The 26026-nt window shown below is 34.8% G+C and overlaps 2 protein-coding genes across 3 annotated transcripts in view; both read right to left on the minus strand.

Annotated features, from left to right (window-relative positions):
• LOC142351604 (tyrosinase HcTyr2-like) overlaps window positions 1–25259 on the minus strand; it is a 59336-nt gene extending 34077 nt beyond the window's left edge. For both annotated transcript variants that reach the window (XM_075403742.1, XM_075403741.1), the window contains exons 1-2: window positions 25129–25259; window positions 14002–14267 (exon numbers count right to left, since the gene is read on the minus strand). In XM_075403742.1, the coding sequence (XP_075259857.1) occupies window positions 14002–14250 (249 nt within the window). In that variant the 5' untranslated portion in view covers window positions 14251–14267; window positions 25129–25259. The remainder of the gene's footprint in view (window positions 1–14001; window positions 14268–25128) is intronic.
• Window positions 1–26026, minus strand: part of LOC142352294 (xaa-Pro dipeptidase-like) — a 453762-nt gene that overhangs the window by 380975 nt on the left and 46761 nt on the right. The window lies entirely within an intron of this gene.

Below are 26026 nucleotides of genomic sequence, written 5' to 3' on the forward strand. Positions count from 1 at the left end.
GTCTTGTTTAAATTTAATTACTCTATGTGTTTTTGTTACTTTTACTCCCACCTTAACATAGAACTTTAACATCCTATAATGAACCATATATTCTGTTTTGTTGTTTTAGTCTAAGATTAATTTCTCTGATAGGGGTAACCACTTCGCGGATCTTGCCTTGCCTCCATCTCTTTCTCTGTAACCTAATTCATTATCATTTATCTTTCTCTTATTAGGCATTAGTGCTAACTGTTCTGTTCTCTCTTTACATTCATTAGTTTAATCAATATCACAAACTATATAGTAACCATGATCACTAGCATCTGGAGTATTCAATATTGCATCTAGAGTAGTAGTAGTAGTAATAAACTAAAAATCCTTATAAGGTATTTTTTGCATCATTGCATAACCGTATAGGTTGTTTGCGTCGATGTACCATATATTTCTATTATTAAGTTTATCTTTAGTATTTATTTTACTATTAGTATTATCATTAGTAATATATCTATCACCCATTATTCCGCATATACCACCTCGCTTTGATCCAACAAAATCATCTAGCATTTGTTTATCTTGCAATGTATTTAATGTAGCACCGCTTGACATTAACCAACAATCAAAACTATAACCTGGGAGACTTACATAATGTAGTGGTTTGAGCTTGAATTCTTTCATACTTAGTTAACGTATTCATTCATGCAATAGTCTAATATTTCGACATCATTCTGTAAATACTCTATAGTTAGATCTTTACCAGTTTTATGACTGTTTTCATTATTAAAGATATCGACTTCTTCTTGTGTTGGTAATTTATTATGTAGTGAGGATTTGAAGTTATCTATTTTTAGATTACCTATAAGATTATTATAGGTAGCTTTGCTACAATACGACTCAAAACCAAAGTATTCATATGGATATAATGTTTTAGTTTTAAATCCGTATATCTTTGCCATTTGATCTAAAGACATAGCTAGGAAGTTATAACTATCTAAGAATTTAAGACAACCAATTCTAAACATCTTAGACTTACCAGCAGCTAGTGGTATGCTATATACTTTTCTTTTATCATTATTCTGTTTGAAGAGTTCATTGTATAGTAGATTGAAGTCATAGCCAGAGCCATTGTGGAATATTACTGGAATGAAATTTTGTTGGTTGTATCTTAGATTACATATATTACATGCTGGACCTCTATACTTACCGGTTTCATGATCTCTTACTTTATTAATACATGGTTTGCTAGCGATATGGCAAGTGTTGGTAGCATTGTGATATAGTTTATCTTTTTCTGTGAATATCATTTGTTTGTTGCGCTTGAAGTTATTCTCAGTTTCTTTTTCTAATAGATCTCTAGCAAAACTTTTGAGACAGTCAAGACCAAAGTAGTGCTTGAAGTTACTTTGCCAGATGTAATCCACAGCTATTGGAATGTGTTCAGCTATTACATATTTACAATCATTAGTTGAGACTTCATTAATGCAACATTCTATATCAGCAGTTATAATATTTTTTATATTCTGACGTTTGTGTTCATTTATAAAGTAATATGTTTTTTCTTACGACAAACAATCTCTGGTTTGAATGAGGTGCTACATTCGTGATTATCATATTTAATTTGTGAGTTAAACCAATATGTACATCTATCACAATAATAGAACTTATGATTCATTTTATTTGGTCGATCTAACAAGGTTTCTATGTTTTTAATTAGAGCACAATGTTCAGTGGTTCTGTTGTCCCAAATCAATATTCTAACATCTCTTCTATCTTTATGAAAATCATCCACTGGTTTAAACAATTCTACTTTACCTTCACCACGAGGAGTGTATACCCAAATATTAATATTATATAATTTTTGTATTCTTATTATTTATGCAAAATCATCTTCATTTTGTTGACGTGCTACAATTAGATTATTTACTTATTTACTTTCTCAAGTGGCGTGATTATAAAAGCCACTTCGTGGGTCTATAGCAGGATATAGCCAAGCAGTTATGGTCAGTATTAAACAGTTGTATTTATATTTACGTATATTTAATATCGATTTAGAGTTTTTGAGATCAGGAGGTAAATCTATATAACTACCAATAGATGCTTTAATTGGTGCAATGCTTAACTGAATACTTCTCAACCCAAGAAACTCAAAGTCGTGCCCATAACCTTCATATATTTCTTTTTCGAAATCTAGCCATTGTTTGAGGTCACCGTAATCATAAATAGCATTATTAATAATATAATCAGTGTTGAAGAATATTTTAGTAGTTTTAACTTCTTCTTTGGTTCTCTTCTTATAATCACATTCAGCTGTGATCTTATTTTTAAAACTCTTAACTTTTCTGAACTGGTAACAGTTTATAATTTCTTCTAACGAGTTATTAATAGCTTCATCTATATCTTCAATGTAATTTCCAGCTTTAGCAGTAATATAAAATTCTTTCATGTTCTGGCTAGAGTTCATATCAAAGTATTCTGTGTTTTCTAGATACTTACGATTATGACTATAAAAGTGAGTAGTTAGAGCTATTTTATTTCTAAATTCTTGATTGCATTCTTCACATTCAAACTTAATTTTGGAGTAGATATCCTCTTCTGTTTTAGTTTTAGTTTTAGTGGTTGGTTTAGTTTTAATAATACCCTTAGTATTATTAGCAAAGCTACTTTGTAGATCAGTGTAACTGCTTCGCAGATCTTAGGGTTTGAGAACATAATCATCTTCATCTAAATCATAAACCTTCTCAAAGATTTCATCAGTAAACCCGCTTTGCGGATCTTCCACTTCATCCTCATACTCCTTTCTAGCCCGATTTAAGTGTTCATCACTTAACGTATGTTTGATAAATTGTTTCCTTGTTTCAAAGGCCTGGTCACAAATATAACAAAAGTTTACGTTTTCTACTTTAGACATCTTTATTTTTAAAGACAAAAATTCATTTTTGAAAACATACAAATTAAAAATGTCTAAAACAATGAAATGTGATGGTTGTAAAGATAAATCATGGAGAAAATGTTGTGATAAATGTTTGGACAGTTTATTTGAATTTTATATCTGTAAGGGTTACTTTAAGAATAGAGGTTATAATAATCATATGAATATACATTATAATGATCCTAGTCTATATATAACTTGTGTTATGTGCAATGTAAATCAACATATCGGTGGATTTAGATTTAAAAATTTTAAGTGTAGATTGTGTATTTATCTACATAGATATAGATATACACATACAAAAGATAGATTCAAAGAATATGCTGAAAGATTTAACATAAAAGTATAGTATAAATAAGAAATTGTAGATTTGAATGAATCTATGAATTTGCAAAATATAATATTTTCTAAAATTTCATAATTTTATATTAGATTTTGATCTATTATGTAGTAGTGGATAAAACAGGGATCTCAACAAACTGTGAAATTTTGCCCGATTTGACATGCGTGGTTAGCGAATGGAGAAAGGGCCAAATTTTACGGTTGGTTGAGATCCCTGTTTTATCCACTAATTATGTCCTCGAGCTTGGCTCGACAATAAACTCTCGACTTTGGCTCAAGCTAAAATTTTCGACTCCAGGAATTTTCGACTCTAGTTTGGCTCCCGAAAAAATATTGTTTTCAACTTTATATTAATCACGAGTCGAAATACATGATTTTGTTTATTATGAAAATTATAAACAACACCTTTATAAAAAAATGTCTAGACTTATGCAAAGTCAAAAAGCGGGTTTGTTTTGACCTATTTTTTTCTGTATAAAAAATTAGAGCATCGACTAAGTCAGATGTATCAAAAACTGGGCTGATTTATGAAAAGTCTTTGCTACACTAAACTTCTGAAATTCCCTTCTATGAAAATGTGTAAAAATTTGTCAACCCTTTAAATAGGGTATTTGATTGTGGACTTAGTGGAGTGGCAATGTTTGCCTACTACCCTGACTATATATTTATTTTCATGAAACCAACGCCTCAACCAGTGTTCGGAGACATATTCATAATGTCGAAATCTTGTACATCAGATTATGAAAAAGTTAGTCGGCGACCCTACATTAAGAACGGCCAAGAGGTTTCTCATGAGCTGAATTGGGTGTTTTCAATCATCTAACATGTTCTCTTTTTAAAAAAAACTTTTCATTAATAGTTTAATGTTTCTTCGGATGCCTCTTTTTAGAATTTTATAAATAAAAATTTTGTTCCTCTTTAGATGCTAAAGTAAACATGTATCAATTTCAAACAGGTTCTACTCACTAATAAAAGTTAAACGTGAAATGCAATTTAAAATGCAAAGTGCTCAAGGTAAATTAGTGAAAAATTTAACAATACTTTGGACCAATTTTTGTTTTTGAACTATGCAAGATGAACAAAAGAGTCCTCAAGAAGTGCAATAAATATTTTTTTCCAAGCAAAAGACAAGCAAAAATTGTAAGCGACTTTTTACAGACGAGAAAAAGTTCACTAGCAAAAAAAAGTAGGCTTTTTTACAGACGAGGAAACAAGTAAATTGGACCAATTACGGAAATATCTATTAATTGTTGAGATTTTATAGATTATCGAAGTTTAGCTCGAAAAATTTGCGCAGCAGGCAAAAAACATCAACGTCAAAACTGAGAGGGGAAAAACTCTTTTGTATTAGTTGTTCATTATTGTACAGTTTCTCTTGTTATAGCAACTATATAATGGTGGGAGTTATAATTACAGTTACAGTTATAGCCACGTGAGAAAACAAGGGGGAAACTGAACTTCAATAAAAATTGTCTGCACATAATTTCAGGCCGATAAAACAGAACCTTTGTCCCGCAGTTGGGAACGGTAACATGAACAAAGAAAAGACAGCCCACGTGACAGCGAACACTATTACACTAAACCTACAAGCAAGCAATCAAGATACAAAAAATGTTTCGGAAAAACCTTCAGCAAAGTAACGAGTGGAAGAATAAAAGAAATCGAAACTGAATTTGAGACGAATATGCAACTGGCGAACGCAAAATTTGATAGAAAAGAAGGGAGCAAAAAGTAAACACAAAAGATTATAGATCCAACATCAGCTTCAGGCGAAACAGCGGGAGCTAAAACGCCCACTGTGACAAGCAGCATTGCGATATATTGATGTACGTTCTCAATAAGCGAAAACCCGTGACATTTCACTGGATTCAAGAGAAGGGTGAAGTCTCGGAGAGGGCTAATACAATGGAGCAGATACAAATAAGCATTCAATACAAAACCTACTCTGACCTGCTCTGGACTAACTAATCATACACTTTTTTCAAGGTAGATAAACCCTAACTATCTTCCACCAAGCGTTGAACACCCGGCTGTTTTTACGGAGGTTGGTGAGCGTTTAACATTAGATGCTCAAGCGGCAGCTATTTAAAAAAACTGAGATTCAATAGTTGCAATGGAAACCAGCTAGAATTACCTAAGTTTATTGGAGCTTTGAAAATTTTTTAGCATGTTTAATGCAGCTGTGGATAAATGCATCATTCCTGGCTCAAAGAAGATGAGCTTTTTGATTACACTGTCAAACAGCAAGACAGACTCTGCAAGTTCAGGTTGAATTATTCCGGTCAACTTTTTTTATGCAGCCTTGATTACTCTTTAAAAAATCTAATAGCCCATGTTATTGTGGATGCGCAGATTGGGCACCCTGGGCAAAAAGCAACAAAAATCAGGCGAAAACCCACAACTCTACAAGCCTGATTCGGTTTTCTGTTAAGTTATCTAACTTTGCGAAAGTACCCGAAGAGCTTCAACTTTTTGGTTATCTGCAATCAATTTCAGCATATGGCAGTTTATGAGCTACAACAGATTCTCAAAAATGAATTTTGGTTCTGTGTTAATGAAGAAGACGAGAACTGGAATGCTGTAATCAACTTTGGATATCAATTGCATGAAGGCCCCTGTGCCTTAATAGTTGAACGCAAGGAAGAAGATAAACGCTATATAAACAAAGACGAACATTTTCCAAAAACAGTGAACATCATTGAGTTCTCGAAGTTAAAGGAAGCAAAGCCAGTACATATCCTTCACTGTTCGCCAGTCGACAGCACACGTAGTAATTGCAACTGCCTCCTTTCCAAAAAATGAATATGAATGATCGACATATAGTAGGGAAAAAGCAACGCAATTTTTATGGATATTTGGAGAAACAACATGCAACCAAACAAAAGAGCAAAGTGTCCCTGTGCAGTATAAATAGATGTATAAAAAAATCGATTGCTACACTCAAAAAAAAATAATTGAACGACGATTATCACCCAGTCAACGTAAGCGCCGCCTCCATAAACAAATGTAACGAAGATTTAAATTTTCTTCAGGTAGTCCTTGTTTCAGCTCAGAGTAATTGCAACCAACTAGTTTCCTAAATTTTTTTCGATAGTGGATCAGGGACATCATTCGTTGTTCAAAGCATTCAATAGATGTTGAAAGCTCTAGCCACCGATGATGCTCTTAATATAGCTGTCAACCAAGGGACAAACAATCTGAAAACAAAAAAATTCCTCCACAAATAAGAGGACAACAATCATATGTGAATTCGCCTGAAGCCTTGTAAGACAGTCAAAATCGTTGTGAACAAAACAATGAGTACAAAAGCTTGAAACAAAAGGTTAACCACATTAGCGTTCTCTGGCCTTATGTCAAGCAGCCGACTTTTGACTGCAGAAAAACATAAAAATGTTTAAGATCATTCATAACTAACGGTGCATGGGAACCAATTCCTCCACAATTAACCTTGTTTGAAATCAAAGAAAGCAACGAAAGCAAAACAAATTCAAGAGAGTGCAACAAAAATTACTGGCGAGTAGTTTGAAGTAGGATTGCTTTAGTGCAAATCAGAACGGTGCCTACCAAACAACTGCAGCTCAGATTTGAGTTAGTATAAACAATTTGAGCCAAAATTCTAAAGGTACAAAATCTTTCAATGTTTGTATCAGTAGTCAACAGATACTGAAGTTGAGAAAGCATTCGTCAAGATAATGAATTAATCGTGTATTATATATATATATATATATATATATATATATATATTGAATTCAAAGGCCGTTTTAAAAAATAATAATGTTTCAAAGTATGAAACAGTACGCCTGAAAGACACGCTACCAGCCGGACCTGATATAACGCAAGGGTTCATTGGTACAAGTTGTAGATTTCGTAGAAACCAATAGCTTTGACAGCTGGTATCGAATCAATTTCTGCAAGTGCCAGAGGAGGAAAAGTGCAATTTATATGAAGACCCGAAATTAATAGTAACACCGTTGCCATTTTTTTCGGACGAAAGTTTTCCAAATGTGGAAAAAATTGCCCTCACACGAATTGGTTTTAATATTTAAGACGAAAATCCAGTCACAGGAAAAAAGTCCACGTTATTTTTTTCATGGATGACTCAATCAAATTACTAGCAACACAGGAAGAATCAATCGAGGTGTTCAATCACCTAGAACCCCCCAATCGCAAAATTTCATTTTCATTTGAATGGAGAAAGCAGCAGTGATGAAATAAACGCAGCGATACCGGTAGATATCAAATTAATATGCAAAACAAATTGAATCGATGAGTCAAATACATAGAGACCATGTTTATTTGGGCTTTTATGGCATACTAATGACAATTTTCTTCAGATCTGCTTTTATACCAGCGAAGATAATTTTGCTCCCATAACTCAAATGAAGATCATTTCTGTGTTATCTTCTGTTTTTGTCCTGATTGAATTAATTGCTCTATTCGGTGTCCACAAAAGACAACTTCTAAAGAAGACCTGGCCTAGAAATGAACTTTTACTCATAAAGTTGGAAACAACTGAAGTAAGAGAACCCATGAACAAGAGGAAAGGAGCAATTTCCTATTGCAGCAGAAACTCTTAATGACAAAAGATACTACTTAAATTGAAGGACAAAACTAAACCTCATGTGTTTGCTGACGCGTCTGAAAACACAATGAGAGCAGTGGCGAGCGTAAGTTCTCAACAAGAAAACTATCAAATAACTTAAGATTTTTAATAGCAATAGCAAAAAAACCCACATCCTTCAACACATCCTCGCCAAATCATTCAACACCTTGATAGGATTTGTAAGCAGCGGCCTTGGCAATGAAATTGAAAAACATTGTCGAAAAGCATTAGATGAGATTATGCAATGTTAGATGGTTTAATCAAGTGGTTTCCTCAACCCAGCGGACCTGGGCACCAAAACAATCAGTATTCAGGAACTTAAGGGAAGCAAGTGGTTTACGGGCCGGCCAGGTTGAAGCAACCAAAAAGTAGTTGGCCTAGAGAAGACAACTATGTTTTGCCTGCGACAAAGAGGGCACATCAGCATTAGTCTCTATAACGTAGGTTGGAGAAAAAATCTGATGTTTAGAATTACGAAAAATTTGGAAATTTCAATCGTCCAGTGAGCATAATAGCTTGTGTTGAGCGAGCATTGAAAAAAAACGGGCAACTGCATATATTTTTAATGAAAGAGAGAATGCAACGACCAGCAATGTTAAACTGTTCTAGCATGAACAGCTTGCTGAAGAGTTGAAGTATCTAAAAGATAGAAAAAACTCCAAAAAAAGAAATTTTAGAGTACTTGAGAATTTTTTTAGCAGTTTTAAAAGTTTTACCCTTCATGGACAAATGGGACTTCTTCGAGCCGAAAGCAAAATAGGTAAAAGTCCGTTGGACTTCAATATAAAGCATGCAAAGAAATTACAAATGAAACATCACGTTGTTGAGTAACTCTTGTTCTTGCGCAAAGAACACAAGAACATTTTGCATGAGATTACTAAACATTTGAGAAAAAGGCTTGCTTTTGAGTTGGACTAATTGTATCACGCGCCGAAGGGACAATGTCGCTGTGTTGCTTAAGATATCAGCACAAAAATGTTGTGTCAACAGCCTTTGGTAATGTTGAAGTAGACTTTTTTGACCCAAGTTTGGCAAAAACTGTGCTCAGAAACCCTAAGCGATAATGTTGTTTGCTCACAAACTTAGCAATACAAGCGTTTTATGTAGAATTAGTTCCAAGATTGACAAGAAAGTTGCCTGAAAGAACAATTAAATTGTTGCAGCATGGATTCAAAGACAGATTTGATAAATGCTCGATTCGACAATGGATTAGATGGAAGTTCTTTCCAACTGCAGCTACTCATGTCGTGGGAGTGTTGGAGCAACTCGTCGTAAGTTGCAAGAAAACAGTTTACGTGGTGTTGAGAAAACGATCAATTAGGGAGTTGTTACGCAAACGTTGAAATCCAGACCATTGACAGCAGTCAGTTCTGGTGTAAGCGATTTAGTCGCTAACAAGCCAAATTATTCTTGTTCTTTAATAAAAAATTTGGCAACCAAATTCACCATGCGAAGAAGAGTTTGTCGCCCATCGCAAGCTCTCTCCACAAAAACAAGCTTACTCCAATTTGAATCAATCTGAAAGCTGATAAATGGTGAGCTCTTTTGCTTGGACAAAGACGATAGCAAACGGAGGTGTTACAATCTAACAAACTCTGCTTAGTTACAGAAACCATTGGAAGTTATTATCAGCAAAGGGAAAAATTCGATAAGCAAAGATACTAACGAAAAAAAGAGTGTACACAAGTCTGTCGTTGAGCTGTTTCTTGTATTATCAATTGGTGAGGATGTTTTTACAAAGGAAAATACGGCCGGCGATTTTGAAGCCGAGCTCGCATAACTTGCGTAGCAGGAGAGAAAGTCTCGGCATAAAAACGGGGAGATTTTTTGCTTTTGGCATAAGTTTTTCATTTCTCCGCATTTTCAGCTTTCAAAGCCACTCTATACGTCGTAGTATTAGTTATAATTAAACTTAGTTACGCTCACGTGATAAAAAAAATAATGAGAAAAACAGCGAAAGAGAAGAGCCCTCTCCCACTATAGCCGAAACAAGAGAGTTTTATTCGTATAACTCAACAGAACTGTTGCAAAGTGAACCGTGTTGAGCTATGATTAACGTGTTACTTTGTCCTGGGCTTAGTTTTTGTGAGCAGTAAATTGTTACTGTGTCTTATATTGATGAAATGTTTTTCAGCAGAAAATTAGTTGTCACTGTGTCCTGTCGAATCTACGAACTGCTTGAGCCGCAATGCAACTGTTACGAGCTCTTCTTCTGATAGTTCGTTTCGTGAATACAGAGATTAACACCCAATTTCAGTTTAAATTTAAATAATCTATCATAAAGAGAACTTTAAAAAATCTTTGTCTGCGATTTTTTCCCTATCGGATTGAACTGGTATACATAAGGGGAACCCGTATCGTGTTATCTGTACACACCTTGTCTTATATGTGTTGAAATTTTATTGTTAATATATTCATAAACTGAAATTGTGTTGCAATATTTAGATCTGAATAGATATAGCGTTACAAAAGCAAACGGCAAGATATTTTATCTGGATTGATTAAGAACCACTGAAACGAAATGGGCGTTGTAACGCTTTCTTGGCCACAAATGATTGGGAGAACAACGAGGGCCGCTACACATTCCAGGAGTCCCTTGATATTAAACAAAAGACCGATTCTTCAAAATTAGGTGTTGTAACAACTACGCAGAAATATTATTCTAAATCCGTGCTCAACTTGGGCAAAGAGCACATAATGCACTTATTATGTGTACATTTAAAACCAACGGGCGCTATGAATGTTTCAGTTTATTCTAGCAATTGCCATATTGTGATTTTAAGAGTAAGGGTTGCTGCTACATTGTAGTGCAAATAAAACTGTTGCTTTTGTACGACCATTAGCGCAGTCCCAGTAGAGAGCACAGGTCTTGGAGCTCGTGACGGCGTAAAAAAATGCAGAGAAATTTAATCAGTTCTTTTGTTTTTCTGTTAATTAACCTAATGCTGTGGCATGTGGATGAATTAAATAAACGCTAGTAAATAAATAAACGCTAGTAATAAACGCTCAAAATCAGGCTACAGCGGATTAATAAGCGTGTACACAAAATAAACATTTAAAGTAATATTTCAGTAATTTTTGTTTGAATATCATCTATCGTCAAGCCGGTTTTGCATTTTAAAGTACTAACTTTTAATTGTTTTAAATCCTTGCTTTAGTTTGTTAGCTTTTGCACAGTGCCTACAAAATTAATTACCTTACTAGTACAAATATCGTAGAATGTTTAGAGCAAAATGGAATGTAGAGGGGTAGTATTTTAGATGAAAAGTTCATTACGCTGTTATATATTTTGTAGAACTTATAAAAAATGGTTTGACTGTGTGTTTTTCGAAGTCAGAAAGAAAGCTGAATAAATTTTGAAAACAATGTGCTGCAAACATAATAATGAAAAGTTAAATTTTTTAGCTTTTTGAGTATTTTGATCAGCTTAAATTAAACTGATAATAGTAGTAAGTAATTGGCGTTTCAAGAGAGGGGAGGTTATCCTAAGATACTTAAACATGGGATAATAGGGGGTTAACCTAAACGGATTGGAATTAGAGGGTTTAGGCGACTATTATAGCGCCTTGAAACTTTTTTTGCGTCATTATAACAATAGCAACGGTTGAATTGAAAACCACTAACGAAATTTACACGGGAGTGCAAAAAAGATTGTTCTCAATACGGTGAAAGGGTTCTTTTTTTCCTGGGAACTTGCTTGCACCTGGATACTGATCTTGATTGAGATTAAGCAATGAAAATGAGACCCTTTATTGGGCAGACTAGTATTGATAATTCTTCTCTTGACAAGTTCTACAAAATGTCGAGTGTGCAAGCTATATTTCACGACACTTCATGCTTTGTGCTTGAATATAGTGAAAAAGAGCCGGGCTATTCTTGTATCAAAAACTGACTAGTAACAAACAGTACTGTGGTCAGTACTCTTATTATGAAAAAAAAGTATTCAACATACTCTATCCGAGTGAGAATCAATCGTACAGTTGGATGTCAAAATTTCTTCGTCTTTTATTTGGTAGAGTGGAAAATACTAATATTGTTTTTGCAACAATACTTTGATGGCATAGCACTTCTAAGGGTCCCTTGATATGCGCCGAATACCCGTTACTTCAAAATCAGTTGTTCTGACCAATACGCTAATATTTTATACTAAATTGTGCTCAAATTAGGCAAAGAGCACTTGAAGCACTGAAATTGTGTACATTTAAATCAACCTGGCGCTAAAAATTTGTAAACCACATCCAGCAGCTGCTATGTCGTGATTTTAAGTTAGATAATTGCTGCTACAATGTACTGCACAAACTACTATTGCGTTTGTACGCCCATCGCTTCTGTCCCTGGTGATAGAATAGGATATATAGCACTTGACGTTGGAAAAATGAGAAGAAATAAAAAGATTTTTATTGTTTTTCGGTTTTTCAACTAAGAGCTATGGCATGTGGATGAATTGAATAACAGCTACGGACGTGATTGAAAAAACCAAACTCTAGTGAAATAATGCAAAAATTATTAATATAAAAAAGTTATTTCATTCTTTTCAGCTATTTTTGTTTGAAAAAAACTGTAAACGTCAAATAGTTTTTGCTTTTCAAAGTACTACTTTTAAGTATTTAACCTATTTGCCTAATTTCCTCAAACAATTATTTAATAAGCTTTTCCATAGCTGCTACAAAATTAATTTCCCCCTACTGGTACAGATACTGCAAAAAATCTTACGTTTCGCGCGAAATGGAGTGTTGAGGCGTAGTAAAGTAGGTGCAAATTTGATTATGCTATTGTATGTTTTTCGACTTTGATATATTTCAACATATTAATTAAAATTTAAATATTTTCAATTTTGTGAGTATTTGCATCCACTTAAAGTAAACTGATAACGCAAGTTCTTTCGCACTATTGGCCTCTAGCTGTATAAAATTTATCTAATAGCATCTTTACAAAAATGACCACAATGATTATGTCTTTTTCTCATTTTTTCACAATCCTCACTATTTCCGATTTGAGCATCACGGTGATATAAATTACGCAAAATTCAATTATGTAATTTTTTTGAATAATGTTCAGGAACATTTGAATATTTTGTTAATTCAAGTGGATTTTGAATTAAATAAGTTCCTAAGTGATACAGGTAGCAATCGTATAAATTCTACGATATCCGAATCAATTTTTTTGCCTACTAACCCAGGCTGTGGGTAAAAATTAGTGGTGAAAATTTACTTTATTCGCCATGTTTCTTTTGTTTCCTGCTGCACAATTAAATGACCGCTGATCAGATTATGTTCCAGACTTTGATCCCAGATCTGACATTTTTCCAGATTTTGCCCTCCGCTTTGAGGTCATTTCAGACTCGAGAACCCTCTGATAAAACCATTGTGCATTGCAAAAACTGTAATATATACCCGTACTCTACATTCAGTCAGCGATAGAAGTGAATCAGAGCAATTTCAGAATAATAATTACCTTTCAGTACTGATTCAGAAAGTATTCAGAATAGTTTCTGTATTCATTCTGAAACCTCTCTGAATTAGAGCAAAATTCAGAATATATGTCCTCTGAATTCCTCTGAATCAGACCAAAATTCAAAATATATGTCCTCTGAATTCCTCTGAATCAGAGCAAAATTCAGAATATATGTCCTCTGAATTCCTCTGAATCAGAGCAAAATTCAAAATATATGTCTTCTGAATTCCTCTGAATCAGAGCAAAATTCAGAATATATGTCCTCTGAATTCCTCTGAATCAGACCAAAATTCAAAATATATGTCCTCTGAATTCCTCTGAATCAGAGCACAATTCAGAATATATGTCCTCTGAATTCCTCTGAATCAGAGCAAAATTCAAAATATATGTCTTCTGGATTCCTCTGAATCAGAGCAAAATTCAGAATATATGTCCTCTGAATTCCTCTGAATCAGACCAAAATTCAAAATATATGTCTTCTGAATTCCTCTGAATCAGAGCAAAATTCAGAATATATGTCCTCTGAATTCCTCTGAATCAGAGCAAAATTCAGAATGCATTTTTGAATTAGCTCTGACAAGTCTGGCACTAATTCAAACCATTGACTTTCATTTTTGTTTCGATTTTTGCCCCCCCCCCCCCCCCCCCCCCGATACTTTGATCGGGGAAATTTTTCAGCGTCCTTTGTAAGTACTACCTTTGTGTTTTCACTATGATTTTGGTGATCATTTTTGAATGGCATCCCGTGAAACGTGGCAATGGACCACAATGAGTTTGGATTTGTGGGAGGCAGTTCTTTGATCCTCTTCCATGCTTTGAGGAAGTTGTTTTTCCTATTGCTGTTTTCGGCTTCCTCCAATTCGTGAAGGGACATTCGAACTGTCATTTTTGGCGCTGTTGGAGATTTTTCGTTGCTCATTTTTGCCTTCTTGTTTTCGTGGCTCATCTTGTTGTCTTTAACACCTAACAATTAAAAGTTTATTTATAAATCCTGAGATGGAGCAAAAAATACCAAATTTTTATGAAAAACTCTATGTTAATTTTTTACAATCCAACTTTTTGTCAAGCAGTGAGAAAAAAAACAATTGAGAATTTGATTTTCTGTGTGGTCGAAACGAATGAGCAAACAAAATTTAATCAACTTCTGAGCAAAACTTCTGAGAGCTTTCTGTCAAGTAAAGCAAATATTTTCAACGAGCATTAACATTTTGGTACGTCGCTAGCAGCCATATATGAATCACAAAATATTTAGTTCGTTTTAATATCCCAAATTCTGTTATAAATTGTTTATCAGTGATTCGCCTAACAAATCATCATTTCACTCATCCATTTTCGCGCTGCCTGAAAACTTATCTTTCAATTTGATCATTGTTCACATCTTGCATTCATTTTTGCTTTCAAATCTTAAATCATTAAGTTATCTAAAATCTTAACTTTTCAAAATAACTCATCTAGTTCTAATTTGTGACTCGCCTGGTGGACCACCCTAAAAGACTAAGATTTGACTCGGAAATATCATCAATCACTATTGGACAGTCCGAAAACATCACAGTAAAGCTAAAAGTCAACTTTGACAAATAGAATATAAGCATATTGCAGTTCAGATCCTCGTGATGCGAAAACAACATAAAGAATAATATATAGAGAAAATTAATGCTGAAAACAATATCCATGATATGTTTTGGCAATCCCTACAAAGTGTGTGTTGGAGAAAATGCCACTCAGAGATTAACAACACAAAACTTAAAAAATAGACTTTGATTTTTTTTTACTTTTTAATCACAATGGTTGATATAAAACAAAAGTTTGCAGCCTTCTCCAAAACAAGTTTCCGAGCCACATGAGAGCTATTGTCATAAATTTATATGTTGCGGAAATGTATTAAAGTTTTTTACAGACGTTATTGTTTCAAAATCAACAAAAATGTTTGAAGAATGGATAGTTATTCAAAGTGTTGGATTTTTTAAATTCGGATGTTTGTAGCGTCATTTGTTGTTCGTGTTCCGGGAAAACAATCATTAATATTAATTTCTGAACAGGCAAATTTTTGTTGCGACTGAGTTCGAAAAACATCTTTTGAGTTACTCTGATCGTGAAATTAAATGTTTTTCTTTCGTGGCTCAATTGTTAGCTCCATTTTTAACTGAGAAACGGCAGAAAGAACTAAACTGGTTTAACTGGCTCATTGGTGATTTTTGCAGAGAACGATATCTAAAAGTGGTAATAGAACGAAGCTCTATTTGGAAGTTGTTGGGTTATGGGTTTTCGCAAGCGGAGTAAAAAACGTTTTTAACTAAGTAGAAAAATGTATTTCTCAAAATGAGAGAATAATAAAAATGATATTTTACAGTAGAGCTTAGCGATTTACAGAAGAGATCTGATTATTACATCAAGATGGTGATTTGATTTTGGGGATGAAAAAAAAAGTCAGTTGTATATATAAATATATATATATATATATATATATATATATATATATATGTATATATATATATATATATATATATATATATATACCCATTATCAGTGCAACAAAGTCAAGATACAAACATAATCTTAGCACCATGATTTACAACGGGGGTCGCAAGGTTACCCAATATGGTTTGCTTCTGCAAGTTTCTTAGAAAACAGACAAATGGGTAACATAGATGTTATGCATTTACATTTTTCTAAGAATTTGTTCACATTTCTGGTTTCCGGTGATATCATAATCATTCAATACACGCTGGGAAGATTTTACATCAAATAAACTCACTCTAAGAATATTTATCTAGATTCATCAATTTTAACGGAATATTGATTCTAAATACCTTTTCTTGACTATTCATATATATAAACTTTGTGATTAAAATCAATTTGCTACTGTCTTGGTAATCTGGTACGTTCAATTTTCTTTCTGTTAATTTTCATTAAGTTCCCGACTAAAGTTTGATCAATATTCTAACACCCCAACTCAGATTTAAGCAGATTGGGTAGAGTCTGTTCCCATCAAAACAGTTCTGAATGTTTCCACCTTCGATACGGGTAAAAGTTTCGTGAAGATGACGGCTGCCATTTCGTCAGAAGGAACGAAGTAAATCGAAATAGTCTATTTTCGGTCTTGTCCCAAATGAAGTGAAATTTTGTCTCAATGTGTTTTGGGCGTCTTGTGCATGACTGGGTTTTGACACAATTTGATACAACTCTGGCTGTCCTCTCCAATTGCAATTGGATGTTTCTGCTGGATGCCAAAATCCTCCAGGAATTGTTTCAGATAAAATGCTTCATGAACTGTTACTGCCTTGCCCTGATATTCTGCTTCTGATGAACAAAACGCAACTGTGGCCTGCTTCTTGACACCTCAGATGAGTGCTGCGCCACGTCCGTTAAGCTTGAAGTAATACCCCGTCGTTGATTTTCTGTCCTTCACATCACCAGACCAGTCTGCATCACTTTCCCCCACTAAATCATAACTAGTTTATTTTGTGTAAGTAAATTTTAAACATTTTGAACCTTACAGATGCCGCAGAAGTCGTGTTTGGCACAGCCAGTGCTATTGGTAGGTGCATTCATGTGTCTTGACAATGTTGACTGTGAACCTGATGCCTGGCCTCGTCTGTTTGGCCAGATACACAAGCGATCCAAACAAGCTTCTGTAGATCATTTGGTCCACTTCTTCCTCTCCGTTCTGTGCTTTCTGAAATTTGAAATTCGAATCAGCTGGAGTTCTTGAGGGTTTGCATTGATCCATTTGAAATCGCTCATGCATTGTTTCTATGTAGCGTTCTTGGTTGACTGTGACTTTTCCCTCTTCTCGTCTGATGCTTAGACCAGGAAACAAGTGTAATCTCCCTCTGTCTTCCATGTTAAATGTTGCCTTGAGTGCTTTTTGACATCGGCGGAGGTCACTGTCATGCTTCTTTATGCACCTATGATGTCGTCAACCCAGACCCAGATGAAGGTGTGACCCTCTATTTCTGCTCTCGCGAACAAGCAATGATCGTTACTACTTCTGGTGAACCCTTGTCTCAGTAGGATGTTTGTCAATTCGTTATACCAGTTCTTAGTTGCCTATTTCAAACCATAATTTGATTTATTCAGTCTATATCTATATATCTACATACTAATTTCTCTCCATCTGATCCTTGTTTTACAAACTTCTGGCTGTTCTAGATACACTTCTTCCTCTGTTGGTGAGTGCAGGAAAACCGTCTTGACATCAAACTGGTGCATCACATAGCCCTGCTTCGCTGATAGTTGAAGTAGAATCCTGAATGTCTCTGGCTTACAGTTCGGCCCAAAAGTCTCAAAGTAATCCTGTCATACCACTTGTTTGAAGCATTTTGCCACATATCATGCTTTGTATTTGTCGACTGGACCACTGGGACCTAATTTTATTTTTTAAATCCATTTGACCAGTTTGACCTCACTGTCAGTGGTTGGTCTCACTAGGTTCCAAGTCTTGTTGTCTTGGAGTGCCTTGACCTCGTCCTTCATTTCCCGGTGCCACTGGTTCCAATTGTCACCTTGCTTGGCTTCGTAGACTGTTTTGGGTTCCACATAGTCATCCCAAGTCACAACAAGATGGATCTTTATGTCTCCAAAAAAATTGCGGAACGGTCCGTGTTCCTCGTCGGGGCTCTGCCCTGTCCACTTGCTCCAGGTACTCTTCAAAGAAACCAGCTGTCTCTGACTGTGAGAAATTCTCTGTGTCACGGTCTTCCAGTGACTCCGATTCTCTGATATTCCCGCTGGTTGCAATAGATTCCTAATCTAGTACTGCTTCGTCAACATCCGAGGCATCTCGTCTCAGTGTCGTTTCTCGAGTGTTTACGCTCTCTGCGTCATTCCACTCCTCTTTTATTGCAGTAGATGTGCCCTGTTTTTCTTTGTTGCCATCCTCTTGTTGATCGTCATCTGAGTGCAAGATCATCGGTTGTGGCGACCCCTCCTTTAATAGGTCGGGCGTCACCGTGTTGTCAGGGATTGAGCCCACTTTGGGCTCCTTGATGATCACATCTTGAACTGCAACCACCTTGCGTTTATTGGTTACAAACACCAGGTATTCGTTGTCTCCTTCTGTGTAACCCACAAACCTTCCATCCAAAGCCTTGGGTTCAAGTGTGCCGACGTCTCTGTCCCTCCTCCTCAAAAAGACTATGCAACCAAAATAGATAATTTACTAATTGAAAGCTTAAGTTTTATACTTCGCATCAGCTCTGCTGGGCATTGTTCTTCTACTCGTCTCACAACCAAGTTTTTGATCCTTGTTGCGTGGAGAATTGCTGCTCCCACATCATCTTGGGAAATCCCGAGTCAACGGACAAGCATCTCGCCATCTCCAGCATTGTCCTGTTGAATCTCACAATTAACCCATTCTGTTGAGAAGTCTCCGGTATGGTGTTCTCCTGTAGAATGCCTGCATCCAAACAGTACATCTTGAACTTCTCTGAGAGAAACTCCTTCGCATTTTCTTGTCTCAGTTTCGTGAGCGTCCCCACATTGAGATTAAACTTCTTCAGGCTGGCCAGTGATTCACTTTTTGCCTTAAGCAAGTCCACAAACACAAATTTTGTATACTAGTCTGCAAACACAATGCAGAACCGGAACTCTGACGGTGACTCTAGTCTAAAAGGTCCCATCACGTCTGTGAACACCCTCTATAGCTTCTCTTCTGCTTGGTTCTCTGCCACTATTGGTAATGGAGTTTTTGTGATCTTGGCCATTGCGCACACATTGCATACATCATCTTGTTCCGCCAATCTCTGGAGCATTTCTGACCACATCCGCTTGATTCTGATGACCCAAGCATCTGTGCCACTTTGTTGCACTGTCAAGTTTTACGCTGTTGGAATTAACTTGAATTATAGAAGCCTGCAGGGTAAGTAAAACAATTTTTTTCTTGTGTTAAATTTACCTGACTTCCAGTCTGCAGTTTCATTCAGCTAATTCTTTTCTCGAATGTGAAGCTATGTCCCCAATCCGTGCATCTTGAGGCTGATAAGAGTTTCGAAAACTAGTCTGGCAACTACCAGAATATTTTTGGGTTTGCATTGGAATTCCCCTTCGTTTGAGGGTATGCTGAGCCTCACACAGCCTCTGCCCACCACTCTGGAAGCCTCTCCGTTTGAAATTCTGACCACTGATTGAATGAGCATAAAGTTCAGGAACGCGTCGATGTTTGTTAATATGTGATTTGTAAAACCACTGTCCAATAGTATGACTGCTGTCTTCCATTGGGTAAGAGCTGCCCAGTATGCCTCGTCTGGTGTAGCCAATGTTGGACCCATTTCCACTGACTCATATTTGCCTCCAACTCTTTGTCTTTTGCATGCCCTGTCTAGGTGACCTTTCTCATGGCACTTGCTGAATTGTGCTGGTTCCTTCCTACTGCAGTCCTTGGCAAAGTGTCCAGGGATCCCACGCAAAAAGCAATTTCCTTCTTGCTGCCCTTCTTGAAGTCACGCTTCACTACCAGTGCCACTGAACCACTTTGCCGCTTTTGTCTCTGTGCTGTGCTCTCATGGCAGCTTTTTCTTCAACTCTTTGATGTTCGTTGCCTGGTTGAAGCTTTCCTGTATAATAAAACTTTTATATCTCTTTGGCAGACCATTGAGGACCAAGGCATTGAAAAGGGTCTCCGAGACTGCTTCTCCTGCTTTTTGTAGGCTTGTGAGCAACTCCTGTCCTCTGATGAAGAAGTTATCCAACTTCTCAGAAACATCTAGCTGCAGCCGAGCCATCCGTGCCATCAAAGTCATCACTGTCGGCGTCTCGACACTCTGAAATCTTTCCTGCAAAAGCTTCCAAGCCTTCGCTTCATTTCCGATGCCGTCTCCCACACACCCACAGAGTCATGTCTCATCAGCATGAGGATAGTTGAATTTAGAGTCAGTGCCAGATGGCACCACACATTGTTCCGTTTCTCCTTGATGTCTGCAACCTCCTGCTTGTCTGCAACATTTGCACCCTTCCGTACCCTGTGATTCTTATTATCATCATTGCTGGCCCCATTGGCTAGTGGTGCAGGCTCATTGGGTCCCAAGTAGTCATTTGTAGAGTCCCTACGTCTGCATCATCGCCACAAATCTCGTGCTGCAGATTGGAAAGTCATGTGCCATTCCTGTGTAGGTCAGCAGCTTCACTGTCTGTTGATCCATCGCAGTTTGAGCATGCAAAACAGTTGTGAAAAGAAAATGTACTAAGCAGAAAAGGTGTATGATTGTCAAGAACAAATCATTTTTGTTTTAGAAATTAGTTTTATGACTTAGAAAAATGCTGGACCCATTACCCGTTGGGTTTTGCGTTTTCGCAAGCGGATTAAAAAGTGTTTTTAACTGAGTAGAAAAATTAATTTCTCAAAATGAGAGAATAACAAAAATGATGTTTTACAGTACAATTCAGAGATTTACAGGAGAAATCTGACTACTAGATCAAGATGGTGATTTGATTTTGGGGATGAAAAAGAGCTCAAAAGTCAGCTGTTTAAATACCCATAATCAGTGCAAGAAAGTCAAGATACAAAACTAATCTTAGCACCATGATTTACAGTGCGGGTGGCAAGGGTTACCCTGTGCGGTTTGCTTCTGCAAATTTCCTAGAAAACAGTTGCAGGGGGTACCATAGATGTTATGCATTTACATTTTTCAAAAAATTTGTTCACATTTCCGGTGATAACATAATCATTCAATACATGCTTGGAAAATTTTACATCAAATAAACTCACTCTAAGAATATTTATCTAGGTTCATCAATTTTAACGGAAGATTGATTCTAAGCACCTTTTCTTGACTATTCATATATATAAACTTTGTGATTAAAATCTATTTGCTCCTATCTTGGTAATCTGGTAAGTTAAACTTTCTTTCTATTAATTCTCACATAGTTCTATTAATTCTGACTATAGTTTGAACGATATTCTAACAGACGCAAACAGTTAAACCTATTGGCTGTTCAAGTTATTAAGATCTTGAAACGCAAAATGGCAAATTAATATTGAAAATTATAATTTAGAGAAGAATAGAATGTAAAAAATTCAACAAAAGAAGTGTACTTTTAGATTTTACACAAAAATGAAGCGCCTGATAAAAGATCGGCTGAGTATTTGACGGTGTACAATTTTTTGATTAGTTTCAATATACATACTATTGTACGAATAAGAGCTTTTAGGGAGCTTTGGAAATAGAAAAAAAACAACTTATTGTTAGTAAAAGTATAGATAAGACTATTATTTTTTTTATTGTTATTTTTATTATTATTATTATTATTTTATTAATATTATCATAAATATTGTTATTTTTTAATACTTTTATAATAATAATAAATTTAATAATAAAAAATAATATTAATTTTAATAGTAATAATAATAATAATATTAATAATAATATTGATAATATTTATAATAATAATGACAATAACAATAATAATATTAATACTAATAATAATATTAATAATAATAATAATAATAAAAATAATAATAATAATAACAATTAAAAAAAACAATAAAACAAAATAACAACCGAATGCAAATATAACAACCGTATGGTCAATTCGACTATGAGCGTATTGCATTTCGACGACTGAAACGTATGCCTTCTCCCGCTTTGCACGTAAACTTAGATTTGTTTAGATTTTTATTCACCAGTTGTTATACATTAGATATTTGATATTTGTTTTCTGAATGGGTCAAAGTTTTAAAAAACTTTAGAGCGAAGTGATAATTTAGATCATTACAAAAATTCATTTCCTTACTTGTAAACCAGTTTTATTTTTTTAAAACCATTCCAGAGTTAAGGAAATCAGTTTATGATCTGAGCTGGTTACAATTTTTCAGTATCTAACTTTACTTTTTTGCTAAATTATGGGACGATTAGAGATTTTCTTATGTGTATTATAGTCTTTGTGAAAATTGGAATGCACAGTTTAAATTCGTCAAAGAGCTGTAGCGTTATTTTTTTTCTGGAAAATACTTAATTATTTGGTTATTATGTGACAGTGTTTTTGGAAGCGATTTTTTTTTATTCTGACGCCGAGTGCATCCAAAATATCATTTTCTATCACAAATTGCAGCTCATCTTAGACGTTTTCAGATGTAGCGTAAGCAATTGAAAAATCATGTTTTGTTTCGGTTTGAAATGAGTTTATGGGTTTTACAAATTGACGCCCGAAGCGTGATACGTTGACAATTCTTCATCTGGCATCATGATTTCCATACTATTGTCCTAAAAGTCACCCAAAGAGTGACAGAATGACTATTGAACAAAAATCTTGTATGTCAAATAAACCTTAAATCTTAAATCTTAAATAAATAATTAAATCTTTTGCATCACTTGCTTGATTAACCACTTCCTTTCGCAATGCTTGGTTTATTCATTGCGACACATTTCTAATCTGTACTCACTGCAAAGAACCATGCAAATACTTCCAAGATCACGAAAAGATCCAGAAAAGGACTTGCTATATCCTGCCAAGATTTGACAAAAGATGATGATGATGACTTGCCCAAAATCGGAAACGTTTGGTGTGGGTTCCCAATATCCGCAGTTCTAATCGCACTCTTTGGAACTTTTGATTGTGTTTAGAAAAATTTTCTGAATTTTGTGGGTATTGTTATAGATTTGCTGATGTATTTGTGTTTTTACGAACATATCGAAAAGACCAAAAGTACTGCAGTTAATTAAAAAAAACCACATCATTAAGTTTTTGATTCTTAGCAGGTCACATTTACAACGTCAACCCGTTGCTCTGTGCTGTTAAAACGTTCATGTTACTTATTTTTGTTGATTTGACGGGCTCCGTTGCTGTTAGATGTGTAATGAACACCCGCCGTTCGAAATTAAAATTTATTGTTGTTGATTTTTTTTTACTTATTTCCAACTTAGGAAAAACGAAGTACTAACTTTTTGATTAAATTTTCGAAGCGTTATTCAGATAGTCTAGCTTTTATGTTCAGGTTGCGTTTTTATATTTTTATTTGCACAAAAAAATGAAAAATTGATCTAGTAGAAACCGGCCAAACTATTTCGTTTGAGGTTTGAAACCATCATTGAAGAAACCAGAAAACGGACCAAAACTGAATAAGATTCCTTTTCGGAAAAACATTGAACCGTTTTTTAAAACCAAACAGTTGTATTTTTTGCCTTTCCGGACCCCTTAGTGGACTATTTATAAGGAGCAATTATTTTTCTGTCCTTGTGCAAATCTAATGAACCCGAAGCAGTATAGCAGCCAGCTGTTCGGCGCCTTTACTAATTTGTTTTTGTTTCACTATGTTAACAAGAAACATAACGTTGCGTTACAGTAGTCAGATTAGCATATTTAAGAGTTGAATAATTTTATTGGGATTAGTATATGTATTCTGTTTTGACACATTACTTAGAAGAGAGCACTTTGGCTCAAATTGCAATTGCGTTTTAATCTTGCTGCTTTTGAGCAATTTCAAAGGAATTTACGATGTTGATCGTATACTTTGTGAAACCGAGGCATATTGGGTTGGGGCAATTGAGAGTCTATTATAAGCTCTTTTAGTTAATCAAATAATATATTCTTATTTATGCGAGTTCATGCTTGTAGCGTAGCGCCATGAAAAATTGTTATCAATTTGGATATTTTTGGATAGCGTTGCAAAACTGAAAAAAATTGAATTTTGATAAATTTGATTATGACACATTTCTTTTTTTCTTGAGTACTTCAATAACCAAAAAATACTTCAATAACGTTCCTGACTGAATATTAACCAAAAGTTAATTAAAAATTCCAGTAGAGCCGCCAGCTATTCGGCGTCGTTACTAATTTATTTTTTTCACTATGTTAACGAGAAACATAACGTTACGTTACAGCAGTCAGATCAACATATTCAATAGTTGAATATGTTTATTGGGTTTAGTATATGTATTCTGTTTTGCCATCACATTTCTTAGAAGAGAGCACTTTGGCTCAGATTGCAATTGCGTTTTAAACTTGCTGCTTTTGAGCAATTTTAAAGGAATTTACGATGATGTTCGTATATTTTTTATAAAATCCGAAGCATATTGGGTTGAAGCAATTGAAAAGCATTGAAAAACTTTTTGGTTAATTAAATGCTAGGTTCCTTTTAGTGCCAATTTACGCTAGTAACGTAATGCCAAGAAAATTTGTTTTCAACCTGGATTTTTTTAAAAGGCGTTGCAAAACTAGAAAACAGGAATTATGATGAATTTGATTATGACACATTTCTTTTTTTCTTGAGTACTTCAATAACCAAAAAATTTTTCAATAACGTTCCTGACTGAAAATTAACCGAAAGTTAATTAAAAATTCCCAGTGAACTGAAACTTGGTACACCTTGATAACACATGTATGATCTTGACACTTCTAGCAAAACTTGCCAAGATCTTGAAATACAAACATTTCTTGGTAAATCTTAATAAGATCTTTGTAAGATCTTATCAAGATAGACCAAGAAAGTTTCTTAACAGCTCTTGACAAAATCTTGACAAATCTTGAAAACACTTTTTATATTTTTGGATCGCTGCTCGATGTATCTTGTTCTCATAATAGAAATCAAAGTCTTCTGAGAACTCAACACACTAGATAAAGTTAAGGTAAATCATATTCTTGCATGATGATATGAATTCGTGCTAAATCTGGTTTAAAGGTTCAGTGTTCCTTGCCATGTCATGGTTAATCTTTCTTGGTTATCTGACCAAGATCTTATTCCGTGATACCCATGCAAAGATCTTGCAATTTCATACAAATCTTGATATTTTCATGGTAAGTAATATGTCAAGATCGTGGCAAGATTTAACAATAATTATTATGTTTCTTATCAAGGTGTCCCAATTTTCAGTTGAGTGGCTTGGCTTACCTTGCTGAAAAATTATGCAGAAATGAAGTCTCTCTTAGCTTTACTTGTTGCTTTCTGATGTTGCGATATCTATTCTAATTATGAGGTTATGAACTGTTATGCTATGAACTCAACACAACATTAACTTCTTGTCATATTTCTAAAAGTGGTAGTTACGAAACCGAAGGTTAAAATCAACAACCATCAAGAATCAAAGAATCTTGACAAATAAAATAACGTTTTGTTGGTAAATATCTCCTTTTCTATCATGAAACAACGCCGCTTTCTGATATGCAACACATTTGCAAAACGTTCAGTTATTTTGAGATTATGATATCATTTCGATATTTGTAATAACTTTCAGTTGAACTAACGGCCTGGTGACTATTGGCCTTGAAAAAAAAATTAACAAAAAACGCTTAAAATTTTGCAGTTTTCTACATTTGCTCGCAATGATTTCGGGATGAAGAAACAACACAATTATTTTTATTGTATATAATAGAAAAATCTGTATTAAAAACTATATCAACCGGGTAAATATGCTAGCACTAAAACTTGCCAAAATTTGTATAGAAATGAGTAAAATTTTTTAGGACTTGCTAGTTTTAGCGATAAATTAAGTGGGCAACTATTCACAGCAATTCCTTTGAAAATTCATCCCATAACTTTTGACTAAAATGATGAACGAAAGACAGTTAAGTGGTAATGAGTAAAAATTTTTCTCGCCGTTTTTACTGCTGATCAATGAATTTTTGGCACCAGAAATGTTGAGATAACAGTAATAAAATGAAGTATCAACGCAGGTTTTATGAAGATTGTACAATTCATTCACGAGTTTTCAAAATACGGAAGAGTAAGTGAAAGCTAGAAGATTTTAGCTGAAATACTTTAAGTGACAGCCCTTACCGAACGTCAAGTA

The sequence above is a fragment of the Convolutriloba macropyga genome, chromosome 13, assembly GCF_964194025.1.
Source record: "Convolutriloba macropyga chromosome 13, txConMacr16.3, whole genome shotgun sequence".
Classification (NCBI taxonomy): domain Eukaryota; kingdom Metazoa; phylum Xenacoelomorpha; order Acoela; family Convolutidae; genus Convolutriloba; species Convolutriloba macropyga.